The 22224-nt window shown below is 35.7% G+C and overlaps 1 protein-coding gene across 3 annotated transcripts in view; it reads left to right on the forward strand.

The window, feature by feature from the left end:
- Positions 1-22224, forward strand: part of LOC145670484 (nucleosome assembly protein 1-like 1) — a gene marked incomplete at its 3' end in the record, with an annotated part of 63571 nt that overhangs the window by 19905 nt on the left and 21442 nt on the right. Inside the window, 1 exon segment of one of the 3 annotated variants that reach the window (XM_081739204.1) lies at positions 706-864. Coding sequence is in view for 1 of the 2 variants with exons in the window: in XM_081739203.1 (XP_081595329.1) it covers positions 1241-1275 (35 nt within the window). 3 annotated transcript variants of the gene reach the window in all.

A 22224-nucleotide genomic window follows, 5' to 3' on the forward strand; every position in this document is an offset into this window, starting at 1 on the left:
TTTTCAAACAATAATTCGATAACAAATAATGATTCAAACGATAATTTGAATAACGAATAATGATTCAAACACTAATTCGAAAAAAAAAATCAAAAGATAAGTCGAATAAGCTATAAATAATTCAAACATTAATTCGAATGAGGAATATGGTTGCCAACTGCGAGACATAAAATTACCGCCAACGGTTCAGATAATCCTTAAAATAGATTAGGAATAACTTTTTTAAACCTTGAAATATATACAGTAGTACAGCCTTAAAAACATTTCGGTCTGTCGGTAAAATACCGGCCAGTTGGCAACCTTCATGAGAAATAATTATTCGAATAACAGCAGATAAATTATCCGATAGTATAATTTAAACACGAAGCAGAACAGGCTGAATTAAACAGTATACTGTGTGCAATAATATTGCAATTTGTGTCAAAGTTCCTCGAAAAATTCATAGCCTAGTTGCTGACTTATACAGCAAAGAACTGTGATACAGCTCCCCCTCGCTTTTTTTTTTTTTTTTTTATTTATTTATTTATCTTGGCCTATGCTAAAATTTGTCGAAACTTAATCTCGACACATTCTACTTCTGATTTTATAATCAAATTACCACATCGAAATTTCAAAATATTCATTGTTTGTGCTATTTATTCATTACGTGCCAAAAACGAGAGCAATGCGCACCATGTTTCTCCTATTGTTTTGTTATGACAAATAGTATGCGCTTTTGGATTTGGTTTGTTAGTCCGCCACTACGCGCCACCCTCTACCGCCATCTTTACGAAGCTGCTAAGCGGACAAGGCGGTTCAGGACACAAAGAGAAGAATTGTTGCCTTTTTTACATAGTACGTTTGTAGCAACTTTATTTCAAAAAGGTACGGATAAAAGAAGTACTACACTAAAACATAAGTAATATATTATATGTAGTATGTGTTTTATAGATTCATGTGTTGAATTTAACGAGAAGGTACGGGTACCAGTTACATGTGCTTATTGTAGTCCGCAAATGACGTTACAATTATCGAGGTAGAATATTGGTCTCGAAATAGAATGAATTGGACTTATATTGACCGATTATTGTGTAAAAAGTGCAGAAGTCTTATTTTTTGGTTTTATGCATAATGTGAAGCAATAATTTAGTGGAAGTAATAAGTGAAGTTACATATATAATGATTGTTGCGTGACCAATTGTCTTTGGCGCAAAAAATCGTGCTTCACTGTTATTTCAGAAGTTCGTGGAATGTAACTCGAATGCAAATGGACGAAAATTTGGCAATTATTTCCAGGTACTATTTCTGATGCTCACATTTCTGTTGTAGACCGATTTTGAGAGAAATGTCTGAAAGCCGGTATATGTGGCGCATTCTAATGCGTGGTGTGGATAGATTATTGAGCATGAATCATGCATAGGAAGAAATTTGATGTGATAATACATTGAAGAGTTGTATATAATTTTGCATGTAGGATCAGTTAGGCTAATTATGCAATTTCCACCTACGCTTTTGGGGCCGGGATAAAATCGCAATATGGACTTACGAACTGTTTCACAAATTTGCCAAATATATGTGGTACACGTTGCAAAGAATGGGTTTGGATTGAAGGAAAATATTTGATTATGTATGAGGCTCTTGAACTTAAAGTTGCTGATGATATTTCATTTTCTCGGAGAAATGACAGTAATGAATTCGCCTTTGTACTTTCTTTGTCTATAATGGTATGATATCGTTAATGCCCGGTTGTTTAAGAAAGTCCGAAATGGTTTTATTACATTATATTTCGAATTGATCCTAGGTGAAATCCAATTGTAACACTAAAAGTCTCAGATTGAAAAATAGATTGATCCCTTATCTGGTCAAATTTAGCGACTGCGACTTTGAAGCCGTCGTTTGTTAATGAGTGTATGGAATATGTTTAGTACAAGGGGTCCAGAAGCACATAAAATACAAAATTTACAGGAGAAATGAATGATGCAAGTACGTAGATGTATCATAACGTAACCAAATCTAACATAAACTAACCTAAGCTAACCTGAACTAACGTAATATTAGTAGAAATAAGCGAAATTTATCTTTTTTTGGAAAATTATGCGGAACCCCTAAACTAATATAACATTAACTAAACTAACCAAATGTGAACAGAAATTACCAAAATTGTAACATTTTACAGAGAAAAGAGCTAGACCCCTTCTGCTAAACATAGGCCGAGTGTATTACCTATGGTATGCAGAAAATTGATTAGTCTTTGGAAGAAAACTTCGTTCACACGGTCTTTGTTGTTTGAAAGATAACTATGAGTAAGCTTTCCAGTACCCGCTCAAGCTAATATGCAGACACGAGAAATTACATTCCGTTAGTTTCAACAAAATGCATCCAAACTTTCACTAACCTTGAGATAAACAGATCCTACATATCCCTACCTTATCCTACAAAACTGTCCTTTTAAAGCGGCCCTACGTATGAATATGGAGTTGAAGCGTGTATTGTAAAGATTTCCCGTGCTTTCTCAATAGAATATGTCCTTGCACTTATGGGTATCAGACTAGATCTTCTTGTGATTGGTTGTCGTCTTCGGAGCATAACCCTGTTCTGTACTTCAGGAAGAATGACTTCATCATTATTTGTAGAAATAATGTCCTCCCGCTGGTCGAGAGATTAGTGCGTGTATGTTGCAAGTAGTCCCGAATTCGATTTCCGGTGGGGGAGCACATAAAACTTTCACAATTATTTGTTTGCATTAACCCTTAAAAAACGGTCGTTTTAAATGTAGACAACAAAACGTGGAATGATTTCCACTTGGTTTGGAGGCTTTATATAGGCCTAACGTAGTTCAAATCGGGAGGGTTCTAGAACACAGTACCCCCCAGATAGGTGGTAACAGGTTGGTTCTTTTCTGCCCCAAAGTGAGATATTTAATTCAAATAGTATTGCCGAGCGAGCGTCAGGGAGTGAAGGCGGGTTAGAGTTCCGCAGGACACGTTGTTTTCTGTCTTTATTACAGCTAAATGAGAAGAAGAACCTGTGTTTCAGAACCTTGCAGTTCAAATCTAAAATCTCATGAATCCTTAGTGAATGAACCCTTGAAACAAACAATTAGGCTGTGCTTGGTTAATATTCTAAGATTAGCCTAGGAAAAATGTAACAAAAATGGTTTTACCACTTTATTTTTGACTGCTTGGATTTAGAACGAAGACAAAAGTAGGCCCATTATTTCTTTCAAAGCTCACTGCAATCTAGTATTGTACGTAATACGAGTTAGGGCAGAACGCAGAGCAGGCACGTTAGCGGAGTTGCGTATACACTGAAAGGGAGGTTTCTGGTGCCGTTGTTTCAGTCTGCGTAATGATAAGCAACTGGAAAGAGGAAAACTTAGGCAATTTTCGTGTTTAAGAGTTTCTCCATAGATTTATCTTCGTATGAACTTAAGAAAGTATGCATCATCTTGAGTTTTTTCAAAATTAAGCCGCGGTGGTTGTGGTCAAGCGTTCATCTGTGTAGTGCATGGGGTCCTTGGTTCGATTCCAGCTCGCGCCAAGTGAATTTTGTGGTGAACAAACGCCGTGTGCATGGGTTTTCTAGGGGTTCTGCCGTTTCCTCCCACTCTTTATTCATATCACCACTCTCCGTTAGCCTAGCAAGCATGAACGTGGGACGTATTAGTTTTCATTTTTTTGTTTTCAGTTAAAGAAACTACTTGTCATTTGACTAGCACTGTAAGAAAATAACTTGAAAAATGTTTTAGCTATAGTGATACCTAGTGTAGGGCAGGGTTGGCAAAAACCATGGTTTTTATTAAAACAAACTTTTTTTTTTTTTTTTTTTGTTTAAACCAGGTTTTTATGGTTTAAATAATTTCCTTTATATATTCATATCATATATGGACAGAAATAAGTTTGTTTCGCCTTGATGTTATTATGCAACAACCGGGTTATGCTGGAAGGGGTCACATAAACTTAAAACGGAATAAAAACCGCTTCTCGAGTTACATCCGAGAGAAATTGTCCTCCATTTGAACTCGGAACCAAGACTAATTGGCCACAAATGCGATACGTCTGCCGACTCACTCACGAAGGAATCCTGATTAAAAAAAGACGTTGTACTGATCTTTACATGCTTCTTAATGTAACTGTCAAGAGTCATTTCAGAAGGACAAAAAGATAAACAGTTGCACAAGTGAAACCATTACACAGAATTACATATGAACAATTTCAAAGTACTACGTAGTACAGAAGAACTAATTTAGTTCAAGTTAGTTAACAACGACTTTTATTGGTCCAAATTAAAGAAATACACAGACTTAATCTGCATATCAATAAGAAAAGTGAATAAAAATACGAATTATTTGAGTCCACTTTGACTCACTCATTTATACATAAATAAATACCAAAGATACTTATTTCACTAAATGCCTCTCGTAGGGTCTGTATGACCCCCCCCCACACACACACACACTCAAAAAGTACGGCATTTTCGATGTATTTTATCAATAGTAAACACTGAAACGAAACAATGTTTAGAATTTTTCTTCGATTACAATTACATAACAATAACAACAGCTACAAAAAATCACAAAATAAACATTTATAAACTTTTTTTAAAAAAAGTTGCTTTTGTAGTATAATCTTTTTGAGTAATGAATGGGGAATTTAGGTCTGAATATAATACGAATAATATACGGGAGTGAAACGTGATAACCCACAAATATGTGTTCATCAAGATTTTACAAACACACTTTTACGAACATTTTTTTGTTTTTTGGTTTAAACCCGTTGGTTTTTTTGAAAAACCAGCTGGTTTAAACCACCTTGGTTTAAACCAGCCAACCCTGGTGTAGGGTACGTCTTAATATATATTTTGCATAGCTTTGCACCGTTGGTCGTTTTAGTTTGCATTAAGAAAACTGAGGACCATAAGTGCAAAAGTCGGCACATTGTTTTAATTCATTACTGTTAGCTCGTGTAAATGTTTGAAATACAAATCTTGAAAATAGCATGCCTAATTAAAGAACTCATTCTATGTTATATGGATATACATTCTAGGGAATCTACAAGTTATTAAATAATCAGATTACTTTTATCCCTCTCGAGTCTTAGAGCTCCTTTAAGTTCGAGAAAAAAAAAAAAAAAAAGTATGCTTGTGTTAAGATGCGACTTCTACGTGAAATTAACTGAAGTGTTGGTTAATAACTTAAATTGTAGTAGTACTATTTTGTGGGATTTAACGTTTATCTTGGAAGAATTACCGTTAATAGTTCAGCAAGTCATTCGTTAGAACTTGGAGCATTCAAAGCGTCGTCCACGATTTCCTGTTTACTTATGTAAAGACTTATTTTTGTTGATCCTTTTAAGTTTTGAAACATGCTTCTCAAGAGTAGTGGAACAGTGTCGTTCCTTTTGAATTAAAAATTGTGGTTGGGGAAGGGGGAGTCAGATTTCTAGATAAAGAGGCTGTTATAATGCAATTTTTTAAGGTTGATTTGATGTTCGTGTATCTAAACTGTTTATGGTATTTTGAAGTGCTTTCAAAACTAGAAACAAATTGTTACCTCAAAAACACGTGTAGATTTGTTTTGAAGAGGGAAATTACGTCACAGTTATTGCGGTCACTCAGCGAGAGTCGAATCATAAACGTTATTTTAGCAGCAGTGGGTGGAGGGCTTTGGTAACAGACCTTAACATTTTAATGTTGCTGCTAGTAAACACCTGTTTTCAGAAGGAAAGAGACTATTTTAGTCTTTCGTTTTTTGTGCGTGGAAGTGGTTAAAAAACAGTCGTCCTCCCCCCTTTCCCAACATGCACAAACATATCTTTTCATCCATCCAAACAAACGAATATTTAGAGTTCCAGCTGGTGACTCACCGGGATGCGCATGAAGTGGCAGCAGCGTACCACGTGCTTCTCCAAACGTCAATTTGTTTCTAGTTTTGAAAACACTGTAGTAGCCGCTGAATCTGAATTCTTTAAGATCCCCTGTTGATGACTCGCAGGTTTACTACATATACTTGCACGGTGTAATTTCCGCTGGAGCGTACTGGACGGTTTGGGGCAGGGAAGGGGGTGGAGTATAAGTGAGAGGCTTGTAGCACAGGCTCTTACGGAAGGCGAGAGGCAGGTAATCTTTGAAGTATTTGCTACTAGACTGCCCTGAGGAAGTGCATGAAAGGTGCTTGAGTTAGTATGCTGTGAAGTTCTCTTATTGTGATGAAGCGTATGTTACTTCAGTTTTATAATTAATGGTATATGGTTTGCAGGTACTTTACGAATCTTGGTCCACGTTTTCATAATCTACGCCGTTATTTGTAAGAGTTCGTAGCTTGTTTTGGTGAAGAGATAGTGGATATATTGAGTGCGCTTTGTTTCACAGAAGTGTGACAGTGTGGTTCCCAACCTTTTTTGACTGACGACAATTTTCTGGTTTTTATTAATATAAATGTAATAATCAGGGCCCGGATAATTATGTACTAAAAACAAAGAAAATATGTACATATATATGCACATAAAATCTCAAAAATATGTAATAAAACCCTTCCAAAAGAGCAAAATATGTAAAATGAAAATACCAGCATTTCCTATTACGTTTTCTACACTTAATGTGGTAAATACAATATTTATTCAATTACAGTGTTTACTATCTGTTACTTTTCCAACATGATCTCCGCAACACTAAGAAACAGAATAAGTTTCAAATTTTCAGCCAGAAAACTTATCTTGTTATCGCGTATAAAAGTGTTTCTATGCACTTTCAGAAATCATCCAAAGATCTTTCAACTGTACATTACGGGAGAATTCTAGAACACTGGCCCGCCTACCTGTACAACGGATACTAACCTAATCTAACATAGCCTAACCTCTCAAATCTCTAATTAATCTTAATTAAACTTATTTAGAAAGGAATTTTTACGAAAACTTTGTTTATGCTATTGTACTTCTAATGGGCGTCCAGCGTTATAGAACCTTTCCGTTCATTACACACTCAAAACATTTTAGTAAAAAATATCGTGAAGAACAAAACATTCTCAATTAGTCTTTTCACTATTTCAACATACTTAAACTTGCACAAATCAGAAGGTGTGTATTCAATAGCCACGACATCGGATTTAGCTTCACTTAACACTCCACTAATAGCACAGATTGTCTTATAGCCTGGATTTTTCTCCAAAACGAAAGCCATCTTCTTATTCACTGCATCCCCAACCGATCCTTTCACACCTACTAGAGAAGCAACTGTTGAGCGAAGAACAATTTCAAGATTGTCTGAAAGGCTAGATGATGATTTCTCCAAGGATTCAATAGTACTACTGAGACACGAAACCTTGCTCTGAATGTAGGCAATATCATGCTTCAACTTCCCGTCATCAAACATTTGTTTCGCTATTTCTATGGAAGATGCATCTTCAAAATCAAAATGTTGTAACACTTGTTTCGCTGCATCATAGTTCGTAGCATAGTAACACACAGCATCAATCCAGCTTCCCCACCTCGTTAGTACCGGCTGAGAGGAGAAAGAGGTAGTTCAGGGAACAGTTCTTTAAATTTCTCAACTCTATTGAAAGCCTTCAAAAATACCTTCTTTGTATTTGAAATTAATGCATCTACATGTGAAAATCTAGAACGAACACATTCTGCAACACGATTAAATGCGTGGGCAAGACAAGTTAGATGTAACAGCTTCGGATACAATACTTGCAAAGCTTCTGCAGCTTTGCACATGTACGGTGCTGCATCAGTCACTAGAAGGAAGACATTATTATGCTTGATATCATCAGACCACAAAAGTCCCATAGCATCATTAAAGAGTTTTGCAATGGCTTGATGGTTGCATCGCGGCAACAAATCACTAGTTAACAGGATAGGCTTGCTGACTTCATTATCTTTCAGCAAACCTATTACAACATTACCAACATGTCGCCCCTCTACATCAGTTGTTTCTTCAATTGACATCCAAATAGGACCATCACCGATTTCCCCACGAATAGAGTTCATTGTTTCCACATATAAATCAGGCACGCAATGCTTTCTAATTGTAGATTTATCTGGAACTGTTTCGTGTGTGTATTGTTGCAGAAATTCACGAAGTACTGTATTGTTTAGTTTCCAAATAGGGATATCAGCACATACCATAGCACGGCACAGATCACTTGAAAATCGAGACTTCCGTGGCCCTGGACTACTTTGAGCTTGAGATTCAGTTACTAGCATCTGTTTTTGTGGTTTAGGTTTTGAAGCTCGGGTCTGATGGCGTGATGTAGATATGTGTTGCACAACTTGGGAACGTTGAGCGCATGAGACGCCCTTCTCACAAACCTGGCAATAAAGCACTTTTCCATCGGTGGAAAAAATGCTCAAACTCTTCCGTAAAATGCTTTGGTCTTATTGGCAACGGGGTTTTGTCCTTTGGTATCTTGGAAACCGGATTTGCTGACAGTACAGGAGATTAAATATTCGATAAAATAGCGCACACTTTCCCTACGGCATGCGTTGTGGCGGCAAGCGCTTCGCTTTTGCCAATCAAGAGTTCAGTGTTACCAATTGCGTGAATTCAAACTTCCCCATCTGATTTCATATTTTTCGCCGAAGGAAAATATTAATGGGGCGAGCTTGCGACAACAACACGATAGGCAGTCGTAAAACAGCGTCGCGATAGTAATTCGATTGAATTATTAATCTCACGTAAGGATGTGAGCGCTACTATTGCGACCGAGAGTGTACGATTGCTAATCAAATCAGGTTGTGTCCAACTCTTCCTACCAATCCTCCAAACTACGCTTCAATACTATTTTAAAAGGGTGTAACGCAGTGAAACAATAAATGAATAAAAATTAAAAATTTAAAAATAAAGCAAGCACTTTAAATTCAAAGAGAGGTGAGTGTCTTCTTTTCAAAGTCTATTGTTGAACAGTTTTTGTATGAAAAATCTCTATAAAACATGAAAATATAAAGAAATATGTAAAATTATGTGCTCATGAGTAAAATATGTAATTATATGTACATAAGTGTAAAATATGTAAATATATGTACTTTCAAATGGGTGTGTTTAGGCACTATGGGTCACAAATGGCATTATTACACTGATTTGGTATAAAAATATAACCCCTACAAAAATATGTAATTAAATAATTATCCGGGCCCTAGTAATAATAATAAATTTTATTGCAGAAACATCTGAACATCAGATGTATTACAATCGTCAGAAATAGAAGTTGAAATTTTTACGGGTAACATACCATAATATAAACTAAGATTACTGTATAACAGATGAAAATATTAAGTAATTTCTGTATTTGCTTTTTACAGGCCAGAAATGGAAGTTTTCTCAAAGATAAGGCAGTAATTTATAATGTTTAACTGACATATTAAAACGTCTTTTGTCTTACTATATTTACATCTAAATAATTCAAAGTGTTTCCTGTTTCTAGTTTGATAAGAATGAGGGTACCCTAATTCATTGTAAATATGATTGTTTCCCTTGATATAAAGCGAAGATTGATACATGAAAATTACAGGTACTGTCATAATTCCTAATTTAACGAAGCTTGACCTACAATGTGCACGACTAGGAAGACCTAGCATCAATCTTACACACATCTTTTGTATTTTCAATAGGCTTTTGATGGAGGACTGATGACCCCAAAGTATCGTGCCATAACTTAAATGACCATGAATTTGCGCATAATAAACAGTTTTTAAGTACCTTTAATGTTGGAGTATGTTTCTATCAAGTGGTGACTGCTTGTAGTACAGTAGGTGGGAGGTTTTACTTTTGATTTTTTCCCGCTTCTGGGTGAAATTTATGTATTCCAAAATATCATAGTCAAAGTTAACATCCTTCATAATTACCTATTTTTAATAGCATTGAATTAGAGGCTTATATTTGGGATTATGGACATTGACAAATTCGGATCATTGCACCATTGATGAACTCTCTTCCCATTTGAGGGGCCGCTGTTGCTCAGTAGTAGAGCGTTCACTTCTACTGAATGGGGTCTTTGGTTCGATCCCAGCTCGCGCCAAGTTGACCTTGTGATTCACAAATACCGTGTGCGTAGGTTCTCTCAAGGTTCTTCCGTTTCCTCCTCTTACTCATTCTACAATTTCATTCATTTCTGTTTATCCAAACAACGGTTTGTTGTTTTCACATACATAAAAACAGTATAAAAACGTGTGTTGATAATTATTTAATACCAACATGCACACACACACACAAAAATACAAAATATGTAAATTTTGCCATCTAACACGATCGCGGTAGCGCGTTACACGCAAAAAGCTCTCACTCCCACACTGGCAAAAAAAAAAAAAAAAAAAAAAAAAAAGCTTGGACGCGGTCCAACTAAATTTTATCAAAGAGACGGAAGGAACCGGAATGCGAAACTCCGGGGTACAGGAAAGTCACCCCAAGAGCCATCTGTTCACAAAAATTGGCACTATATAGAGAATGTCGGCCAAAAATTGAATATAAGGCTGTCGGACAAAATTAATAATAATTGGCAGAGGACAGAGTGGCCCAAACAATTTCTAATAGTCTCCCTTAGCCTAGACGGCATGACCATGGGACGTAAAACTCAGATTTCATTTTTTTTTTCCTTTTCTCATTTGAGTGATAATGAATGAAACTTCCATAGAAATCTATTTTACAATTTACTTACGTTGAATAGTAATAATGTATGAACAACAAAAGAATAAAAACCATACCATTGTAGTTACACTGAAAGCTACTTTGACTCAGTAGAACACATATTCGCTCGGAAAGGGTATATTTAAAAAAAAAAAAAAAATCAAGATAAATAAGAACAAAAATAGTTACTAGAACCAATCTTGAAACATCACATGTTTCTTGTCTCATAGAATCATACACGTTTGAAAATATTTTATAGCAATATTTAGATTTAAGACTTACATAAAAGCAGGGTTAGCAAAAACCATGGATTTTATTGAAAAAAAAAAGTTTTTTTTTTGTTTAAACCAGGTTTTTTTGGTTTAAATAATTTGTTCTATGTATTTATATTACATATGGACAGAAAAGTTTCTTTCGCCTTGCTGTTATTATGCAACGACAGGATTATGCTGGAAGGGATCTTTATAAGCTTAAAGCGGGATCCAAACAGCTTCCCGGCTTACATCCGAGAGAAATTGTCCTCCATTTGGACTCCAAACTGGGACTAATTGGCCACAAATGCAATGAGTCTGCCGACTCACTCACGAAGGACTCCTGATAAAAATACGTTGTGCTGATCTTTACATACTTGTTAATTTAATTGTCAAGAGTCATTTCAGGACAAAAAGATAAATAGTTGCACAAGTGAAACCATTATGCAGAATTACATATAAATCGGGAAACTCCCGCGGTAGCCATTGGGAAAATCCTGTTATTACTTTAAATGCAAAGCAAATTCTGTTACTGCTTTGCATGTAAAATGTAAGGTCAACATATCATAATCAGTACGCTAAAATTGAGGTATTAAATTCCAAATTTAGTATGTGGATATCATTCAATAAAATTAAAACTAAGTCCAATCCAAGCTAATGTTGGAAGCTACGTAGGCAGTCGATAAATTTTGCCAATGTCTATTAATACATTAAGGCACCTTTGCTTCTTTATAAAGCAACAAGCATTCAGGCAAGCACAAACATACAATTTGGCTTCGTTTCGTATGTTTAGGTTTAACATCTTTATGTAATACCGAGGTTATAAAGATGATTTTCGCTTTAAAGTGACATCCAAACCGCTACTTGGTTTACACATGAAAGAAGGGTTATGGTTCGACCGAGAATTGAACGTGGGACACCTTGATTAAAAGGTGAAAAGGAGATAAAACTAATGCAGATGGTTTGATATGTAAAAACGTCACCGTGAAGTTCACACGATTTAAACCACCTTGGTTTAAACCAGCCAACCCTGCATAAAAGTAATTTTTAAATTCTGTATGGAATTTTGCAATCATGGTAAGCACTTCACGAAAGTTCAGTCGAAAAGTCAATTGAAATAAGAACAAATAACTGAAGTGAATCTGAACATGTTTGTGTTGGTTTGTGGAATGGTATGTGAACAACATGACTATAGAAAATATTTTTGAACAGAAACATTGTTTAAAAAAAAAAAAAATCAATTTTACTGACAAGTAAACCTTACGTTTGGGTGAATCGAGTTGCTGACTGAGACAAATATGAGAAAGTAGTACTAAATGTGGTCAGTATTTTAGTGAAGTTATAGGTGCGAAGCTCCAGGGGTTTAGGAGATACAGCTACCAGAACATCACATGGAAGTACAGAATAGTCTTCATACAGTTGGACGTAAAAACACTGTAAGACCTCTTGTAACGATTAAAGGTGAATAACAAATATATGGGTACATATTAGGACTAGGGGGAAGTCATATAGTAAGGGTATACCTGACGGCGGCCATCTTGAAATCCGCCATTTTGAATTAAGGTTAAGTTTTTAAAATAGGAATAGGGTCATGTGATACATGATTTAAGACGCAAATTTAATCAGAAGAGCAATGGTGACGTTAATTTTGATTTACGCGCAATTGGTAAAAAGTTACAGGGAAATTAAATATTGTTGCAGCATATGTATTAGTCCTTTACCCCACCTTGTAAAGTTTGTGTTAATGATAATAAATAAATAAAAAGGAGGGGGATAAATATTAGGTCTATGGTAAGAGTTGCCTTGATGGCGGCCATGTTCAGATCCGCCATTTTGAATCACAAAAAAGTTTTTACCAAAACGCATAACAGTGACACCTTATTAATAGCAAATTTTACCATAAATCCCACGGTATAACCATTTTTGCTTTATCATTAACCAGCACAAAATTAAATGGGAATAGAGTAATGCAATAGATGACTTCGGGCTAGAAGTTAATCAGAAATACAATGGTGGCGTTACAATGTTAGTTGTTTGATGAGCAAAAATGGTTATACCGTTGGATTTATGGTAAAATTTGCAATTAATAAGGTGTCAATATTATGCGTTTTGTTTAAAACTTTTGTCTGATTCAAAATGGCGGATTTGAACATGGCCGCCATCAAGGCAACTCTTACCATAGACCTAATATTTATCCCCCTCCTTTTTATTTATTTATTATCATTAACACAAACTTTACAAGGTGGGGTAAAGGACTAATACATATGCTGCAACAATATTTAATTTCTTTGTAACTTTTTACCAATTGCGCGTAAATCAAAATTAACGTCACCATTGTTCTTCTGATTAAATTTGCGTCTTAAATCATGTATCACATGACCCTATTCCTATTTTAAAAACTTAACCTTAATTCAAAATGGCGGATTTCAAGATGGCCGCCGTCAGGTATACCCTTACTATATGACTTCCCCCTAGTCCTAATATGTATCTATATATTTGTTATTTACCTTTTGTCCTTACAAGAGGTCTTACAGTGTTTTTACGTCCAACTGTATGAAGACTATTCTGTACTTCCATGTGATGTTCTGGTAGCTGTATCTCCTAAACCCCTGGAGCTTCGCACCTATAACTTCACTGAAATACTGACCACATTTAGTACTACTTTCTCATATGTGTCTCAGTCAGCAACTCGATTCACCCAAACGTAAGGTTTACTTGTGAGCACTTAAATCTGTTTCTAAATCAGTTACAATAAAAACAAATCCCTCAGATCAGTCTTAAAACTAACCTTTTTTTTTTGTGTGTGTGTGTGTGTGTGTGTGTGTGTGTGTGTGTGTGTGTCGAGTAAAGTTGCTTTGAATATGGTTAAATAACTTTCCCTGCAATATCCGCTTTACCGAAGAATGATACTTAAGTTTCATAGAATCGCATAGTCTGTATAGAAAACTCCAATAGAGGGATTAGTTTGTTTCTGTAATCCGAGCTACGTACTGACCAGGGTTGGCAAAAAACCATGGTTTTTATTGAAAAATCCAAAAAACCAGGTTTTTTTTGGTTTAAACCCGGTTTTTTTGGTTTAAATAATTTGCTCTGTATTTATAACACATATGGGCAGAAGTAAGTTTGCTTCGCCTTAGTGTTATTATGCAACAACCAGGTTATGCTGGGGAATCCAAACGGCTTTTCGGCTTACATCCGAGAGAAATTGTCCTCCATTTGAACTCGAAACCGGGACTAATTGGGCATAAATGCGATACGTCTTCCGACTAACTCATGAAGGACTCCTGATGAAAATACGGTGTACTGATCATTATATACTTGTGCACTATACAGAATTACAAATGGACAATTTCAAAATACTGCAGAGTACAGAAGACCTAATTTAGTCCAAGTAAGTTCACTACGACTTTTATTAGTCGAAATTAAAGAAATACGACGACTTAATTTTCAAATCAGGAAGAAAAATGAATAAAGATACGAATTATTTGAGTCCACTTCGGCTCTCACCAATTTATATATAAATAGATGCCAAAGATACTTCTGATTTCAACAATTGCCTCTCGTGAGGTTTGTATGACCCCCCTCCCAAACAAATACGGCATTTCAATGTATTTTATCAATAGTAAAAATTACTAAAACGAATCAATATTTAGAATTTTCTTCGATTGCAATTGCATAACAATAATAATTATTAAAAAATCACAAAAGAATAATTCATATATAAATATAAACTTGCTTTTATAGTTTAATCTTTTTGAGTAATGAATAGGGTATTTAGGTCTGAATATAATACTATAATATACGGAAGTGAAACGTGATAACCCACAAATGTGTGTGCAAGATTTTACGAACATTTTTAGTTTTTTGGTTTAAACCAGTTTTTAAACCAGCTGGTTCAGCCAACCCTGGTACTGACGGAATTAAGTTTTCGTTTTCTCGGATTACGATAAAATTATTTGTAGTAGTTCAGATGGAATGTTCTTTCCTGATTTCACTTCCAGATATAATAAACCTGCAGTCATCAGTGCTTTTATGAAGAAAAAATAGAGAACCAGACTCGTATGAGGATTCATATTTTTTGAAAGTTTATTTTTATTTATTTATTTATTTAATTTTTTTTTTTTAGCTGGAAAACTAGCTCCTTTTTAATTTTCGTATCGTTGATTTTCTTCGTCTTTCCCTTCTCCAGTGTGTCTAGTTATTATTGGGCGTTGAAGTGAGAGTTGTAGAGTTAATACTTCATCGTAAGTTTATATTTAATGTTTGACAATGGATTTTGTAGGAATGTGATGGTCCAGAATAATTTTCCAGGTCAATTCTGTGGTTTGTCGCATCACAATTCTGTGGAAGAGAACTAAAGAACAACGGAATAGAATTGTTAACGTTAGATGATGTATCCGACAATCATGTTACCCAAGCTTCGGAGTAATGTACTTAACTCTCCATCTTTTTATTTGTGCCTTAAATTTATTTTAATCCGACAGTTCGAAAGTGAGCTTACTTTCTAACAAGGGCACCCATTTTATTGTAGTGTAACCTTTCACTACAGGTCATAAACTAGTTAGATCCGAAATATCGATCAAAATCCTATGCCTACAGTATTGTCTTAAGACTCCTATCTCTGCTTTTCTTCGAATTTTAATGGATAACTTAGGCAATGAAGAATATCATTAAATATAGAAAACTAACCAGATGATATGCAAAAAATGTAATTAATAGACTAATAATGGTTCTTAAATGTCTTATAGACCAGAAATCTGAGTGCAAAGTTGGGTACGTCATTATTGGCCACGGAAATTTGTACACAGCGAATGGTCTAGTTCTAATAAAGTAAAGAAACAGTAATATGCGGAATTAAAGTAGGCTACTGGGCATGTCTTTCATTACCACGGTCATTTAGTTATCAAAGCATAATAGCAATTGTGGTACAGTAGATATAGTGTGAAGAGATTACTCACGGACTCAAGGATTAAAGATATTGGTGTGTGGACAGACTGAGGAGTGTAGTGGTTTTAACTTAACGGCATAGTAAGTCTGAGTCTAGGTTTCATTTCCTGGTCCAGTTGTGTTTTTATATATATATATATATATATATATATATATATATATATATATATATATATATATATATATATATATATATATATATAACCGTTCCATTGTGTAATTGTAGGAAAGAATGGCTGCTTACTTATTTAGAAAGTTGGAATTAAATCAAACATACGTAATTTTCTTTATCCGATGGACACTATTATTTAGAACCAAACTATTAGACTTTCTTATAAATACGTACAGTTGTCAAAATATGCCTTCTAAAGCGAGTTGAGGGCGAAGATTTTTTTGAACAAGATTGCATTGCTTTTTTCATTTTGTGTAGTAATTGTGTGACTTAATTTCGTATACGTACACTATTGATGGTTCTAAGCGTTTAACCTTTTTGTTGCTTCGATAATCTGTATTTATCATTTAAAGCATGACTAATTTCCTTTAAATTTGTGTAAAATGTTTACATTGGCAAAATTATGTAATGTGCTGTATGATACGTTGAGGAAGTTGGAACCATATTAAACTGTCTTGTTTATTTTGTTATAAAAACTCTATACTGTTAGAAGTACTATCAAATTCAATTGAGATTCAAGCTTTTTTTTTCTGTTTTCCTTGGAACTAGAATTCAGTGGGATTGATTTATTTTGTTGGTCGATTGCTGCAGCTGAAGGAATAATATTCCGTTGAGTACATACTTCAATCTTTTTCAGTTGTTTCTAGTTAGTACTTTGCCTTCACTGTTGCCAAGTCTCAGTATAAAACCAAATATCATAAAAATACCGTATTTTAGTATACATTTCGAAGTGAGTCAATTATGGTTTAGAATAGAACGAAGTTGATAGTTACATAGACCACTAACAAGCACAAAATAGTTTGTTACAAGCCAACATTTTACAATTCAGTCACATGCAGAAATTTCAAGTGACTATCTAAAATATTCGTAAAATTTTGTACATACGTATTTACAGAAGCATATCTGAACTTACTTCTAAATTACAAGAGTGCACAGTGGTACTATGTAGTAAACGGTTAATCGCGATTTTATTATTATACTGAAAACTTCGAATTTCAGGACTTGTTTTTCTGTACCATGTTCTGTATACTGTGTTTAATTTAAAGGAAGAAATAAGCTATGGGTTAATCCAGTTGCCCTGTTGGTATATTTTGGGTTATTAGATAATCCCGGAGCATATTTTTGGTTTATGGATTATACACCGAGAGTTGAGAAGATTGTAAAATGGCTTTTACGAAATAGCGTTAGGAGGTTATGGTAGTTTAGATTTGGTAACTTGAAAATACATATAGATTTTATTTCAGTTAAAATGTCCATCAGGCCGTGTGCATTGCTGTAATGATTCTGTATTTATTGTTAATTGAAGACAATAGCAGATTTAAACAAACAAAAAAGTGACCAAGTTACCTTCGTGGTAGGAAGTGATACATTTCAACAAAACAAAGGTTAAATACCCAATAGTCTAGTTTTCGCAGCATTTTAAGACGGGACAAAAGAATTTGGTTTACATGCTAATTGTACAAGCGACTTGGATTAACATATATCGACCCATTTTAGTCTGTTTCGGTGGCGATCAGGAATTTCACACGGCTTCGTTCTTTGGATGATTAAAACAGTAAAATATGAAAATCTTTGTAATAAATTTGTAATTATAACATTATGAAGAATGAATGTGACAGTTTGATTTTTACTGGGGCGTTAGAGGTATTCTGCAATATAGACATTAGGTTATCCAAGCATAACAGGAGTTGTGGTATAGCCCATGTATCTGAGTGGCTGTTCAAGGAGCGAACTGGGTAGCATGGTGGTTAAACAGAGCGCGATAAGCCTCGGTCCGGTCGTGCACTCTTTGTATATCATTGATTTCGCGCCTATGGAAGAATTGGTGATATGAAATCCCTTATTTCCTCAATTTGTCAAATATAATAACGAGAATCAATATGACATTTGATTGTGGTTGAGAATTTTTTACAGATTGTGCATTTAGTATTTCGTGGGGGTTTGTATCATTAGAGCTGTGATGATAATACTTTATTCTTGACGAAACATGACATTTACTACCGTTTCAAGTAAATATTATTGCTTTAAGGTTTTTGTATTCAAGATAGATGCAGATCATATGGTTGATAAATCCACATTCAAATCATGGGTAGTTGTCATATATTCTAAAGAGTGACTATAGTCAGATTCGAAAAATTTTCTTGTGAATTAGGCGCTTACTCTGAAAATCAGGAGTCAAATCAGAACTGCTGGGAGGTAAAAATTGGGAATATTAATGGCAAAATAACGTAAGTGCCAGATGCGTCGCCGTGGCGAACTGTTATCCAGGAGTTTTCGTGCTCTGTCTTTAGTGTAACTTTAAAGAAAGTACGCCTATATCAGGGCTCATAGCGAGTCACTTTTTTTTAACTAAGTTATTTTTTTCAAGTTGGTCACTAAAAGTTACTTTTTTCCATATTCGTCACTAAGTCACTTTTTTGGAAGGTAAAGTGACTTTTTCGTGTAATTTGTTTTGCAGTCAATGCAGGGGTGCTACTTTTGGGCCACCCTGAATGTCTGGGATGAAGACATTCGGAAATAGGCCAGAACTGGTTCCGCTTACTCAGGAGCTTCTTACATTTGCGAAGTCTGCTTACCGTAACTACAAAGCATACTTAGAAAACCTAAGAAAGGAGGAAGTTAAGATGAAATAAAACAACAGAGAGGTGATGGAGAAATTGACATGAAAAAAAGGGGCATGATGAGATTTTGGTCACTTTTTCGTGTGGTTTCGGTCACTTTTCAACTATTTTCAAGAGACCAGATCACTATGAGCCCTGCTATTTCTTTGTTTATATTCCTTCATGTATTGCTATAGAAAAAGTAAAATTATCTTTGCACGAAACATTCGTTTTTGTTCGTCAGCAAAATGCCGTAAAATAATAACTGACAACAGCTTTTAAAGCATACAAGATTTTGAGAATTTCGCCACGGTGCTAAGCAAATAATGTTTTCTTGTAGATGCGAGTCCGAATGAATTTTCCATACCGAGAAACGATCACCACCCGTGGAAGGGATGTGAGAGACTCACGCGTAATAACTCGAGTTACATTGGAGCTTAGGATTGAAAATATTAAAAGAATTAGACTTCTTACGTACAAAATGTTGCATGACTTGCTTACAGGTAGTAAGGCAGTTCGAATGGGTTGAAGAATATTTGACCTGTGGTAAGTGATGGGTCAACATGGTATGTGCAAGCCTCAGCTACACTGGTTTTCAGTTCCGGTTTGATCCATGTAAAAAGGGGAATGTTTTGTCACCAAACTTTAGAATTGGCTGAACTAATGTACTTGTGACTGACCTATAAATTCAACAAACATCAGTAGTAGTACCAAATCGTGCTCAAATAACGTCTAATTGTTTAAATCTAGGGCAGATTGAGAGCCGAATGAAAGCAGACAATTCTTGTACAAAAACCTCCGTCGATTTGCCCTGACTTCGATTCCAAATTGGGACACCATCATATTATATAGGCTCGATAGTTAATAGGGATGTTTTCTTTACCTTTCAAATAATTAAGCCAATGTTTGGTCGACTTTGGCTTACTGAGAAATATTAGGTATACCAGAAGGTTCTATCATTTCGGAGCTTCTATAAAAGCAACGCTGTTTTGTGGTTGAGAATAGGCATTTAACCCCCCCCCCCTTAGAATTTTTTCTTTTATACCTTAGAAACTGTAGAAACATTTTTCAATTTCTTTTTCACTTAAATTCGGAAGAGATGAGATGTAGTCGGTGCGAACAATATAAGGTAAATACCGTGGGTGACTTAAAACTTCCCAGATTCGCAGATTACTATTTCCTTCGTAGTTTTGTTTTCAGCCCGTGCAGCTGCTAGGCAGTTTTAATCAACGTTCAGTTAGCAAGGTGTTTGGTATATGGTTCAGGATGACCGCCAGCCAGCTCGCGGTTTGAATGATCGTCTATTTCCAATTGCTGAATCAGACACTCATACTCTTCCACGACTAGTTTTATTTCTTTCTTTTCAATATTGCTTAACTTTTATTGTGGGAACATTACAAAGTTTCCAGGTCAATACAAGTCGTGAGGTGTAATGTCACAGTTGAAATACGCTAACTTTCTGATGTAGCCTCACATATTGTATGGAATTGAATTTAGTCATTTTAGGCAGTTTAGAGTGATTCAGAAGAATGAAACAAATGAACAATCACTTGTTTCCTCTATATTTATTTATTTGTGTACAACACAACGCAAAGCCCAATTATAGTGTTGGTGCATTACAAAATAAATTTAAAATAATTTTCTTGAACATATTGTAGGTCATATTACATATATCAATTTCGTTGTGTTCGATACATAATTTGTTAGAAGAGCATATTCTCCAGATTACTATACATACCTAGTTATATCATAAATACTGTCACAAAATCTGGAGTGGCGCTGTAGGCATCCGGAGTGGCACAGTGCTGCCATCTGTGTATAAAGCGGAAGATGCATGTAGTGTGTGTGTTCATGGCATACGTTGATATTGTACTGAGTTCTGATGGAGTGTGGTGATTACGAAAATCGTGTAGCAGTAATTGCACTACACAAGACCGGGAAGACAGAAGGTGGGATTTTTAACCTCCTGAAATCCCTACAAATCAGCAAGAGATTCGTGTGTCGCGCCATACAGCGATACACCGAGACTGAAACGGCAACTGATCGCACAAGGAGTGGCAGACCACAAACGGTACGAACCCCGCAGGTCCAGAAAGCAGTCGCAGTAAGAATTCGAAGAAATCCTGTTCGAACACAGTGTGATGGCTGCTGAGATGAACATCAGCAGAAATTCCATGTCTCGTGTGCTCAGTAGTGACCTACATCTACGGGCATATAAGAGACGGACTGGTCACTTTCTGACCCAAACATTAATGTCGCAGAGGATCCTTAAATCAAAGAGACTGTTGCGGCGTTACGCCGACAATCTGCACCGAAAGATTCTGTTCACTGACGAAAAAGTGTTCACAATTGAGCAGGCCTACAATGCCCAAAATGACCGCGTGTATGCCATGTCATCTACTGCAGCTGCTGAGGCAGCTCCAAGGATTCAGAGGGCACATCATCCTGCCTCAAGTGATGGTTTGGTGCGGAGTGAGCTACTCAGGCACAACCCAGCTGCATTTTTGCGAACAAGGTGTTAAAACATCTGCCAAGTTGTACCAGGATATAGTACTTTACTTAACACCTATAGTGAAATCACTGTCTGCTACCATGTTCCTTGGAGAAAGGTGGACCTTCCAGCAGGATTCCGCTCCATACCACAAAGCGAAAACAACCCAGGACTGGCTGGCACGAAACGTCTCTGACTTCATTTCTACTGCTGATTGGCCTTGAGTGGCCGGACAGACTTCGCGCCTGCATTAAGGCCAAAGGGGGATATTTCGAAAAATGATTCGTGCGTCAGGTGTAAAACATGACCAAAATAAATTGCCTTGGTGTGAATACTCTTGTGTTATTCACATTCAAACTTGTGACAGTATTTATGATATAAAAGGGTGTCTATCGGTCACGAGAAAGTAACGAAATCAGAAAACTCATGAAAGTCAAGAAATTTAGTTTTTGGGGTCACTTTTTTTTTTTTTTTTAATCTGTACTAATATAATTACAGACTGGAAAATTTTGTTCAATAAAACATCAAAATTTACCACCAAAATTGTCTATATTCTGCTTTGGACGCTACCAAATCGCTAGCAAAGCATGTTTCTATCGCATGCATGAAAATTCACTCTAATTCGTACCCAAATTCCCTCTTGAGAATGTTACGAAATTTTATGGTTTGGTAAAGAAAAAGTCACGAAATCTCATTTTGGAATTTTAGTAGACACCCTGTATAACTAGGTATTAGTATTTAGCATACGAAGTGTGTTAGAAAAGTAATGAGACTTGCAACAGTGCATATACCGGCAACGCTGCCGCCACAACTGTAAGTAGTTGCCGTTGATTCAGTACAAGTTGGAAATTGCCCCAGTTGTTACACAATTATTGAGCGTCTGAAGTGGTATTCGATGGGTGCGTTACGAAAATTAACAGCGAAAGTTTGAGCAACTATGTACCATCAAATTTTGTGTAAAAATTGACGAATCCGCTACTTTGACTTGTAAAAATTTTCTTTGGAAAAAATTTCCTATCCAGGGCACAATTGTTCAGATGGCACAAGTACTTTTTAAAAGGCCGAGAATAAGTCCAAGCAAGAATGTGTAAATCCAAAATGAAATTGATTTATTTATTTTTAGTCGGTCATCCACAAGGAATTTGTACCACCAGTACATATTGT

Source organism: Thermobia domestica, chromosome 14 (genome assembly GCF_964235325.1).
Source record: "Thermobia domestica chromosome 14, izTheDome1.hap1.1, whole genome shotgun sequence".
Taxonomy (NCBI): Eukaryota; Metazoa; Arthropoda; class Insecta; order Zygentoma; family Lepismatidae; genus Thermobia; species Thermobia domestica.